Raw genomic sequence first — 12,580 nt, 5'->3', positions numbered from 1 at the left:
AAATCTACAGGCCACTGTCTGAATACCTTCAGGACAGACTTAGACGTTCATCCTACAAAGAGTGATAACATGAGTGTACTGTGTGTGTAAAGGTAACAAATGTTGCATTCCAATAGCATTGGGCATAAAGCGCTACGAGGCCTCCGGGTAGTCTGGCGCTATATAAATATTCTTTCATTTCATTTCATTTCATTTCATATCACAAAATGCTCTTTGAGAGTGGACTCCACCCCCATGGTGCTCCATGTGCAGCAAATGTGAGGTTTGCATCCAACGCTTCATGCTCATGCTGTCTGCTTTCCATACAGCTATGAAACCAACCACTACATATGGCAAAGTCAGGACCAGGACACTAGACAAGCCCTTTGTACATGGCAGGCAACAGCACTAAACTGTTTCAAATACCTTAGTTAAATAAATGGATGAGGTGACGCTGACGCAATCCTCTGCTGTGCAGTGTCTAATCCAAACATGACCAAAACTGGAAAGGCACATTTTAAAGGCAAGGCACATTATGGTAATTTTTAATATACGCTCTTTGCTAAGAATAATAAGTTAATAACCTTGTCAGTCCTTGACCATTGTTCATGCTTCTCCTCGCCAACCACCCTACACTCTCTCATCCTTGATTTCTATCTACTTTCTTCTCCAGCCACCCTCAAAGTTTGACTGCATGCATGCCTTTTGTGCAATCTAAACCCCAGTCTTCCCTGAATACTCTCAAAGCGTTTTTTCTTCGATCCTGCATCCACACTTCTGCTTTTCTGACCACTCTGAACCCCAGTCCTTCTTCCCATCCAGCATCGCATTTATTTGTTAGATCTCCCCATCATTCTCTATTCCACTATTTTCCTTCCATGTTTTTGCCTTCTTATCTCTTATGACCTCCTCAACTTGCCACTAGCACCCTTGAACTGTCAATCCTCACTGCTTTTTGTCCTCCACCTTTTTAAACTCTCACCTTCTCTGAAAGTTGGTTCACTCACCTCAGCTTGCTTTAACTTTCTCTGATTCATTGGGCTTTGCTCACCCTCCTCTTCAGCCTTCCTTGACGGATGTATGACATTACAATGCATGCTTTTACCACGCATGCCTTTACAACGCAGTTTTTACAATGCATGCTGTTACAACGCATAGCGCTTAGGGGTGCTGGATAGTGAATAGTTTAATTTACTATTCCAACTCCAGTCCCCGTGGATAGTAGGGAAGGTGTTGGATAGTAAATGAAATCTATTCCCTATCCTAGAGCGCCCCCCAGCGCAATGCGTTGTAATGACATGCGTTGTAATAGTTGCGTCGTAAAGGCACTGCGTGGTAAAAGTTGCGTTGTAAAGGATGTTTCCCTTCCTTGACTCCATCACTATTTGCTTTTGGTCTACTCAGCCCTTGAGCCCTCCTCAACTCACCATTTCAAAACTTTTTTCTACTCTCCTTCAAGCCTGCTTACCTTAAGGTTTACAGAGAGGTACAGTGCAGCCACATCCAGGAGTGCATGAGGTACAAAGTCATGCCATCTGGAGAAGATGATGCAGCACAAAGTGTCAAAACTCACATTAAAACCCATGAGATAAAGGGAGATACCTTCCCAAAAATAATTTATCAGACGCAGTGACTGCTACGTTGTTGCTTCTTCAGCAGCAGAGTCAAGAAAGTGTACTTTGGCCTGTTAAGTGACCCTGATTGCTGCTGCTATCAGACAGAGCCCATCCACATTCCTTGCCTGTTTTTATATACACCTGTTGTCCTCAATGTTCCTAGCCTGTCAGCCTTGCATGCATGAATTTTGAAAACTCTGTCACATTCAAAAGGATTGTTTGTTTCGTTTTATAAAAGTTTCACAGATGGGGGTATGCACCCAAGCTCTACCAGCATGCAGGCAAGGCCATGTCAGGCTTACTTGGCAACTAGGAGTTTACTCAAAGATTTTGAGTCTTTCCTTTGAAATCCCCAAATAAACTATTGCTTTTTGATCTACTTATATTAAGGGCCTGATTTAGAGCTCAGCAGACAGGTTACTCTGTCACAATCATGATGGATATCCCGTTCGTCCAACTACAAATCCCATAGGATATAATTGGATTTATATTACATTGGACGGGCTATCCCTCCATGTTGTGATGGAGTAAACCATCCGCTGAGATCTAAATCAGGCCCCAAGTCTTAACGCCTCACCACTTTAAAAGCTCATCAGCCGCCACTGTAGTAAACGACACCGCACTCCACTCTGCCACTCCACTCTATGCTCCACCACTCTAAACCACTCAACTTGATGGTACTCTAGTCTACAACACTCCACAGCACACTATGCCATTCAATGACACTCCACTCCACCCCACTTCACTCTATGCCACTCCACGCTACTCCAGCCTGTATCACTGCACTCCATGCCACTCTCCTCTATGCCACTAACTTACAGTAATGCTGCACAGCAGCCATGCTGGTGTACACCATAGTTAAAACTCATTGGCAAAGCAATAGCTCGTGCATAGCCGAGACCTATTAACTTTGCCGATGCATAATGGGATTAGTAGCATTTATATGGGTAATATTAATACTGTTAATCAATCAATCAGCACTTACAGAGCGCGGCTACTCACCCCAGGGGGTATCCAGTCGCTGACTGTTATTCAAGCACTGAGGGACAGCCTAGTTTTCTCTATATAAAAAAAAAATATTTGATGCATCTTTATACCCTGAATTTGCACAGCTTTGAATAAATACCTATTTTAAACAAGTATCCAATTAAAAGAACCTTATGCAAGTGCCCATGTTTTATGTGCATTTTAGATCAACAACGTGAGGCAGTTTGTTTCATCAATGAGAAAAACACTGCAATGGCATCGTTTAGATTGTCTATGCCTATACCTGTAGAATTGAATTTTCCTTTATTTAAAAAAACTTACTTCTCGACCAAAAATTCTTTCGTGACCTGTAAAGCTTTACGTGCTGTGTGCAATTTCATAAGAATCGGGTCATAAAGGAGGTTAACACAGCTGTTTTCGGACGGGAGTGTACACACCCTGCACCCTACATTTCTAAAGCGAATGTTGAGTGGCCTGAAGGGAATGGGGACATTTCTAGTAGGGCTGAAAAGAGCCAACCACATTTCAGACACTACCCTCTCCCTGACAAATGCTTGACATAAGCAGCAGTCGGACTGAAATCTCACAGTCTTCCCATTTACCAACAGACAGTCTAGTCTGGCTATGTAGCATTCATTGTCAAAGCCAACAGGTCTGGGATTAGCCAGCGTGCATTTTTTTTACAAACATATGCCATAGAAATTAAAAGATTAACGTAAAGAAAATTAAAATGGCACACTTTAGAGGTGGCGTGCACATGCCTAGAAGAAAATTAAAGTAAAAAATTCACCACCACCGCCGGGCCCACCATCAGTTGTCCATTCGCCCTGACACTGAAGTGCACTTTATTTGGGAAGATGCGCACACGTGATCAAAAAAACTGTGAGCACAATACAACCAATGGCTGAAGTGAACTGACAATTTGACTCATGATGCATACTGTTATGGGCAGAAAAAAAGTCTGAATGACACTTACAGGCCAATGGGTGAAGAGGGCTGACCCAAGCTGCTGAATGAAAGTAGTATATATATATTTGTTTATTAATTGAGTCCAGGAAAACGGTAAGGCCACATATCCTGAAATTGTTACTGTCAACCAAAATACAAGTTCCTCAGGTAAATTAAATCCCTATTCCATTTTCTGCCAAGAGCACTTGTTCAATTGTGGCTTCAGAAGTACTTTCATCAAATGTAAAAAGTGTATGTATCTTCATGATTTTCTGCTGCCTCAGATGAAATCACACTTGTTAAAGTAGTGTTATCTGTTTATGGGTATTTTTAATGTTTGTTGCAGGTTTTCTCCCAGAGCCCAAGCTCTCTGTTCAGACATTGATTGAGTTGGGAAGTGGAGAGATGGCGGTGTGCGAAGTTTCCAATCAGTCCGAATCTGACAGCTTGCTGATCAACATGTACCTTCAGAATAAAAAACTGAGCACTACACAAACCAGGGAAGGTGACAAGGAGATTGCACAAGCGACACTAAGCTTTGATCAAGCTGGAACCTACACTGTGAAGTGCACGGCCAGCAATGAACTAGACTCTAAGACAGCAAGTTCCAGCATTATAGTGTATAGTAAGTAGACCTTGAGTATTCCTCTGTTCATTATCCTCTCAATTAGCAATTCTGTGGATTTATTTTTAAATAGCTGAATTACCAACTAATATTTTCATATAGGGCTTTTTGGCCTGATAGCATCTTAGCTCTAATTGATATTATTTAACGTATCCACGTTGCGGGTGGACAGCTCGAGAGGTTGAATGTCAGAATGTCATTATCAAGAATAATGTCTGACATGAATATTGCGTTTTTAAAACTATTGCTGTATTCGGTGAAGATTTGCTATTAGTAAATCCAATGGGGTGAATTTTTGTTTACCAATTTGTAGGAGTAATATTGATGTCCGACGATGTTCTGACAATATTCTGGTTTAACGCCCATGGAGAAGGCCAGTCAGTGCTTAACCCCTTCACTGCGGCGGCTATTCCGCTGCAGTGCTAAGGGGGCGGGGCGGCCGCGCGGCGCTCCTGTGTTCGTGACGGAACCGCTCCGCCACGAGCCTCGGGTGAGCTGTGCTTGTGACGGAACGGTTCTGTCACGGCCCCGCCCGCCCAATAGAACGCTCAGCGCAGGCGCGGCAAGCGGGCCGTGACGGAACCGGTCCGTCACAAGCACAGCTCGCCCTAGGCTTGTGACGGAACGGTTCCGTCACAAGCATTCAAGGGGTTAAGGAAGGTAGTCTGAAATACAGCTCATGTTTCTTTAATCCACTACAGACCCTCCCTGCCCCTTTATCTCAGGCGCTGCCGGCACAGGTAAGAGCAGTGGGGCGGGGGGAAGTCGACAGAATAGGTAAAATTAAATAAAAAATAATTATAACCACTTACCTTGTGCTCAGGCGCAATGTAAGTGGTGTTATTTATTTTTAACAATCCCGTCATTTGTTGACGTTACCCCGGCCCCGCCCCTGCTCCACCGCCGCACCGCTCTTACCTGTGCCGGCTGCTCATGCTTTATCTCACTCTTGCAGATTCCTGCTTCATCTCTTTATTATGCATTTTTCATATTCCTTTTCCTCCATCTCTCTGATTCTTGTGTTTTTCCCTCTCTCAGGAAATGTCTGAGGCGTAAAGATAAGTGCTGGTCCACACAATAAATGTAGGTGACCCTACTGGCAACCACTGGTGCAAATTATGCACTGGCCTCAGTATACTTTGGGCATTTAACCACATTTTCAATATTTCTCTAAATCTTAGATACTTTTCAATAGGCGAATTTCTGATGAAATACTGTTACATGTCTGAATGCTTATAAGAGTGATTACCCTACCTTGATCATTACCAATATAAAATGTCACATCATGATCTTACATTGCACTTCTCATTTCAGAGTCATATTCTTTGGCCATATTCACAAAGGCTTTTGTGTGCCAAAGTTCCACTTTCATTTTCAACGTACTCCTATTAAGTGCAGGAGAAAACTTGTTTCCAAAGTGAGAATGGGTAGCAATGCTCCCAAAATAGTTTGGGTGGGAGGGCATGCTTGTGTGCTACATACATTCACACACAAGTCGCTACTGTCAAGGCTTCCCATGAGAACTTTCGGGATATTTTGATAATTCCAAAACACAAATCACAAATCTACAACCAAACGTTGGTGTAAAGTAATATTTGTAGTTTTACACTTTTTTGTGACTTGAGCCCATGATTTTAGTTACTCTTGAAGGAATTGTGGCCTAGGCTGTGGTTAGTTTATCTCTGTTGTGTGCCATGAACAGCTCAGGTAAAAACACGAAATAGGTCCACTTTCCAATTGGTGCATATTGTGAGCTGAATCACCTCATGGCACTAAGGTTGCAGTGCATGTCCAAGGTACTAGATGCTCATGTCCTACACAGTTGTACATCATTCTCAAGCCCTTTCTGATACTATGTAATCTGTACATATGCATTTCTCTCCTAACATAGTCTGACCATGTACCCAGGGCCCTTACATTGTATCCATGAGCTTCAAGCTCCTCTCACTGTCTGTCCTTTTACAACAATCTCCTGTCATTGCCTGTCCATATGCTAAAAGCCCCACTAACTGTTACTATTATTATTTTTTTAGCATATGTGTGATAATCGTGTTTCTACTGTGTGTGTGTGTGATCCCGCTTACCTTTGGATACAACAACTGCACTGCACGTCAGCATGGTTATTCATGTGTTAAAATTCAGATTCAAAGCACACTTGCATTGAGTGTTCATATGCTGCTATGCATGCATTAGTACAACTTCATATAAGCAGCTATAATCTGTTATACCTAGGGACAGTCATCATATATTCATGCATTGCTTCAGATGTCTAAACATAGTTTCAAATGCTCAGGCCCAGGCCTACCCCAGAGTGTTTCAGCAAGAGAACAGAGGTGCCCCTAATGGTACCCAGATCCCGCAGACGTTGGACAGCAGCTATAGCCATAACATTAAGCAGATTTGTGAGACTTCAGACACACAGCTATTCCTAAGGTTAAACATATGTTACAGGCTGAGTTTTGGGCAGCAGACTTTGTTCTCAGGTTACCAAATTTGACTACTCGGGGGTTAGGATAGTAGATATAACCTTACAATGAAACAGATCTTAGACTCTCAGATCTCAGATTGCAGAAGTTTCCATCGGGTAACACATATATTAAATGCTGTCAAAGGTAGGGAGGGCAGGGTAACACTGTCCAACAACATCAATTCTACTTCCTCAATATTCACCCTTTCTTAATACAGAAGTTAGTGACCAGACTTCAAAGGGTGACTGTCTTCATAGCAAAGAATAAAATACATTCACGTTTACTCATGTGCCTCGTATTTTAATCTTTAGCATTTAACATGTTTGTTGCTTATGATACATTTAGGATTTAATCTACGGTCACTTATATCTAATTGGTTTAGATAACTATATGATTTTGCATGGTTTATTCACTTCAGGACTGAAGAAATAATATTTTAATGAATGGTTAAATTGTTATGTAAAGTGGTAGTCAAGTATTTGTGATTCTGCAAATTTGAAAAATAATATCAATACTGAAATGAGACTTCGAGCTTGTTTTCATTTAAAAATTAGCTCACACGTATTATGTGACTGTGTACCCAGTAATTATTTCACATTGTGTTTCAGTGTAGCTAAATGGAATATTACAATGATTCTTTCCAAGAATACTTTGCTAATGAAAGTTCAGGCACCGATTTAGGCATTTTTCTCCCCATCTGGAAAGTAGGTGTGCATACAGACACTGACATTATGCATGCTCTTGGTCATTTTCCGAAGAAGTACATGCCATTCGACACACAAGCATGCATTATACAGGGACATCATGTTGTTAAGATGTAGGCAGGGGCAGTGATTAAAGAAAATAAACACAAATCCTTAAGCCCTGTTTGTGTTCGGATGCCGCTCCTGCTACCGTTCAGACCAGGGGGTGACAAGTACAGTGGCTCATGCGCAATGTGAAAGCCAGGGGTGGCAGCTGTTACCCCAGCTGACCCCCAGTTAATGTCCATGGCAGTACCCACCCACTGGTCTTCCATTACTAGGACATGAACATGAACATAGCTCTACCATACTCCTGATTATTGACATACTACACTCACCCACTGTTCCACCAGTGTTTGGGGGCACTAGCAGGTCCACAGTGCATCTACATCCTGGCCTGCAGCACTGCACCCTCTGCCTGTACTTCTTGGTCCTACAGGCACATATTCAGCAAATCAACACACTGCTATTAAAATACACCCCATTCCCTGTTTTGTAAACGCCTTTCAGGCAGTCTGGCACTGCCAGCTGGGCCAGCTTGGAAGGGCCAGTGTGTGAGCCACTTACGTTTGCCTGTGACAACAGCCCACACATTGTCTCTTTAAAGCTCACCCACCTGGCAGTGCCAGACTGCCTGAAAGGTCTTTCCAGCACTGATCGGTATTGCTTCTCCTATACTAGGAGCCACATGCTGCCCTGTCACATACTTCAATCCTGACCTTCAGCACTCACCATGCAGCTCCTCAGTACACTACAAACTGACTTACAGCCCCAGTGCAATGATGTTTGAGTACCAGGACCACATGCATCTCTGAAAAACATCTACATCATTACAGGTAGCATCCCCCACCTGCTCTTCCAGTGAAGGTACACACATGCAGATATTCCATACACCTTACTCTACATACACACCCACCCACTGGCATTCCAGTACTGGGAGACACGCGAGTTTCCGTACTCTTCATTACTAACCTGCAACCAGTACTGGATTGCATCAGCGGTGCTACAACACACCTCAGTCCTGACATGCAGCCTTCACCCACTGCTCTTCCTGTGTTGGGACCCACACACAGCTATGTCAAATACCTTAATCCTGACATGCAGCCCCTACCAACCTCTTTTGCATACATATAGCTATTTTATACTCCTCAATCCTAACATGCAGCAACTAACAACAACAGTGAGGCCTACAAGCAGCTCTGCCATACACCTCATCAAGACATATATCAGCGTGTCCTATTCCATACACTCCTTCACCTGACTTACCACCCCCAAACAATATTGTCGGTCGCTAAAAATTCAATGTCTCCCTTCTAACCAAACCTGCATGAAAAGTCTAACTTTTCTTTCTTTGTGATTTATATGCCGATAATGAGAACCACCTTGAAAAAAAGTGAAGTGACTAAAAATATCTGAAACATGGTATTTTAAGAACATAGGAGTATAGTTACTGAAATGTCTTGCAATGCAGTATAGCAGCCATAGTTGCTGTGCTGTGTTGTATGGGAGAGAAAAAATAGGAAAATGCCATATCTACTAAGATGTCCTGTTCTCTCTCCCCCCCCCCCTTCCCCCACCGTGGTGCACCCTGGTGTCTGTGTCATGTCTAGCATAAGTTTTGTGCTGGAAGGCTGTCCTTCTAGTACAAAATACCATGCCTAGACAAACTTTAAAACCTTTCTACAGTGCAGCACCCATGCAAAGTAGGGAAAGATTCTCGAAATAAAAACGTTTCTCCTTGATATTGCAATTATTAAAACAGCATTATTTCTTGATGCAAAGCCCTGTCTACTTTTTTCAGTAGATAGGGTTTTGATTAAAAAAGACATGGATGGTTCCATGGGAATGCCAACTTACCTCAACATCCCCATGACGCAAAGTACAGTGAAACAGCGCTAGGCACAGCTTTGTGTTACTTTCAGGCAACTTTCCTGGGCAAAAAAAAACTTTTGTGCTGAAAGTACATTTCAAATAACCATTTTGCACTGATTCCCGCCACTTTTGAAATGCGAAGCTGGGGTCAAATCTTAGTGAATATACGATAATTAATAACTCACCGTGAATGTGTGCAGCAATGTGTGTCATTGCAGAAGGTTGCCCACAAGAAAAGCAAGTGTTTGGGCAGCAGTGGAACACCTCACGACACAACTCAACTGTGCAGTCCAGAGTGGAATACCAACACCAGTACTGAAAGACTTCAGCTGAAGACACATTTATGAGTATTTGAGGCTGCACAGGGCCTGAGAGGCACTAATAGTGACAATGTTGCTAAGAGACACCTTGGCTGATCAAGCTGAGTTGTAACAGTTACAATCTCAAACGCTGCTGCCACGAGCTGCGGCTGTTTTCTGCAGCCCTGGAGCAAACTGTTCCTGTTACTCTGTTTCTGGGGCTGCCTTTCCCCCCTCTGATGATAGGAGTCACAAGGGCAGTGTCAGGGGTCACATGAGCAACCCCTGGCACTTGGGGTGGCATCGGGGGGGTCGCATGGGAGACCCCAAAATGACATCCATGCTGTTAATGTGTCTATTGGATGTTCCCCCACCCATTACATCCTAAATTCTGTAACCTGGTCTCAGCAGAACCCCCCACCCCCCCCTTACACACACCATACTGTTCCGTGTACATCACAGCATGTTTGAGAGGCTTCTGCTAAAACTAAAACTTGGTCATTGGAGCTAGCTCTGCGCAACAGCAACATTCTAAAGAAACAACAATAAATATCATATCAAATACATGAAAAAGAACCTAAAACAATAACTATAAATGCACGCAGTTCATTTAACGTGCTTTGGAAATGTTTTTTTTTTGTAGATTTCCCAGATCCTCTCCTTGTCTCTGAGGAGGATGAGGATGATGGTGAGAACATAATGCTCACTTGCACGCTGCCCAAAGTGAGCCCAATGGTGGAAATACATATCAGAGCTACAGGTACAATCCTCACCTGTGAAGACCAGAGCTCCAATGAAAGGAGCTGCAGCGTGCCGAACCAGAAAGATTTTGATGGGATGACAGTCACCTGTGGAGCTGTGATGTCACTTCCTGGGAAAGTATGGATGAAGGAGAAGACGACAGTGCTTGACATTGAGTGTGAGTAAATGCAAATGACACTGCAGTGCACCATACAAATTCACTGAAACACATCTGATGTGGACTCGCTCTGGTGTTCTCTTGTCACCTCCATTTCTCTGGCATGAACCCAATAAACGAAAGCCCAATCCTATTTGAACCAGTTTGTATGAAATGGACGTAGGTAGGATCAAAATATTTCTTTGCTAATGGTTTGAAAATACTAAAATAGAACTACGTTAGAATCACATGATGGAAATCCCCTTTTGTTATTTTTGTCCGTTTCCCACATCCTTGACCTAACCTCTGTCTTTATCTCAAAACATACTTCAACCCTAACCTTAGTATGTACCCTAAAAGTTCCTTAAACTTCTCAATAACACAAATTCTTCTAACCCTCCTCCTAACTTTCACCGTCAACCCAACTCATACTATACCCTTTAACCTTATTATGACTCTTAATCTAATCTACAGATTTTCCCTAATCCTAATCTCCATCCTAAATTCACACGAAACCTTCACCTTCTTCCCAATTTCAACCCTTACTTAACTCTAACTTTCAAACTACAGTTTGCCCTCACCTTAACTGTAGTTCCTTTACTTTTTTTAAACTTATCTCGCCAGTTACTGTTTGATTTCTCACTAACTGCACTCTCAAACTACTGATTTGAAGTAACTTTAATTCGAATCAACGTGATCAAACCATTCTCTCATTACAACGACCCAGCCTTGGTTATAATGAAAAATTACTCAACACAACCTCATAACTCTGGTGAGGGGATGTGTTGCTGTAGAAGGTTTTCCCAACACCCACACATGCCACCTCTACTATAATCCCTTAATTCAATGCTTAGATCTCCAGTACAGACGAATGCTTGACATCAGTAGCCTGTATTGTTGACCATCTGCTGCAGTTCATCCTGTTAGACCACTGTTTGGAAAATTGCCCGCTCTCCTATAGGAATGGGTCTCGACCCTTTTGTGATTTATCATTCCTTTCCTACATATAATACCTGATAGAACATAAACATAGCTGGTAGTCGTCCTAAAAGCAAGCCTCAAAACTCCATAAACGAATGTGGCACAGATCATTTGTTGAATGTATTCATATTATAGATTTCTTTGCCTAGGACCAGGCGCTAACCCATAAAATCATCAAGAAGATTTTTTGAAGTTTGTGAATCTTGCATACAGATTCTCAGGCAGCCCAGGCCATCTTTTCACAATTGCTGAAGGTGGATAATTGGCATATGAGGATTTCTTGTAGCAGAGGCTTTCTGGAGCATGCACAGGTCTTCAAGATAGGCCAAGTCCACGTGGCTCTAATTGTCATTCACGTGATGGTCCTCCTTACGGCATTATAATAAAACCACTAAAAAGTATGCGAACAGCGTGATCATTTAGTTAATAGAAGTATAAAACAAACCTTTGAAACCCAATAACTGTGATTTACTCAAGATTACACTTGAACAATAAAATGTTTGCACAGCCATAATTAAAATGGATATCTATTTTTTAAAACTATGTAAAGTATTCAAACCAAAGCAGAAAGCATCAATATGAAACAATAAGTGAAAGAATTTAATACATAATACATAAAACTGGCTGTCCATAATTAGTCCACTAAGCTTCTTTACAGAAATCCAGAGTGCACATGGATTAATTGAAGATGGTTCCACATTGTCTAGATTGTTCAAACCACACACTATTGTAAAGTTCTGGTGAAGAAATTCAAGTATAGCTCCTCACTTGGCACATTATTTAGATTTAATGCCATGTTACACGATTTGTGTACGAAGTGTCATTTGTCAATGAATTGGTTTCTGGATGGGGTTGTGGCATTGCTTGCAAAGTTATTTGCAAATTGGTGACTATGATGTGGAGCAAGCACCCTTTAGGCTTTTTCCTCTACACCGTCTTGTGTTGGTGAGGTTTGGTCTGTGTGCATGCTGTGACTAGTGCCAGTGGAGGTTGCTCCATTGGAGAGAAAGGGGCTCTCAAAAAGCCCAAAATGAAAAAGTTAAGTCCCAGCACAGACAAATCAGTGGCCACCATCAAATGACGATGTCAAAAACAGGCATTGCTTATCAACGTGCCTAAAAAGAAAGTCGAACTTACCACCGTGAAACTGACTTTTACGAGAAA

The 12,580-nt window shown here is 42.3% G+C and overlaps 1 protein-coding gene across 1 annotated transcript in view; it reads left to right on the top strand.

Moving 5' to 3' along the window:
• LOC144833838 (intercellular adhesion molecule 1-like) overlaps positions 1-12,580 on the top strand; it is a 317,957-nt gene that overhangs the window by 167,306 nt on the left and 138,071 nt on the right. Inside the window, exons 2-3 of the mRNA XM_078689192.1 lie at positions 3,877-4,155; positions 10,181-10,456. Of these exons, the coding sequence (XP_078545318.1) occupies positions 3,877-4,155; positions 10,181-10,456 (555 nt within the window). The remainder of the gene's footprint in view (positions 1-3,876; positions 4,156-10,180; positions 10,457-12,580) is intronic.

Source organism: Lissotriton helveticus, chromosome 1_1 (assembly GCF_964261635.1).
Source record: "Lissotriton helveticus chromosome 1_1, aLisHel1.1, whole genome shotgun sequence".
NCBI classification, from domain to species: Eukaryota; Metazoa; Chordata; class Amphibia; order Caudata; family Salamandridae; genus Lissotriton; species Lissotriton helveticus.
Note: the sequence above shows the minus strand (reverse complement) of the source record. Positions and strands in the feature narration are given on the sequence as shown.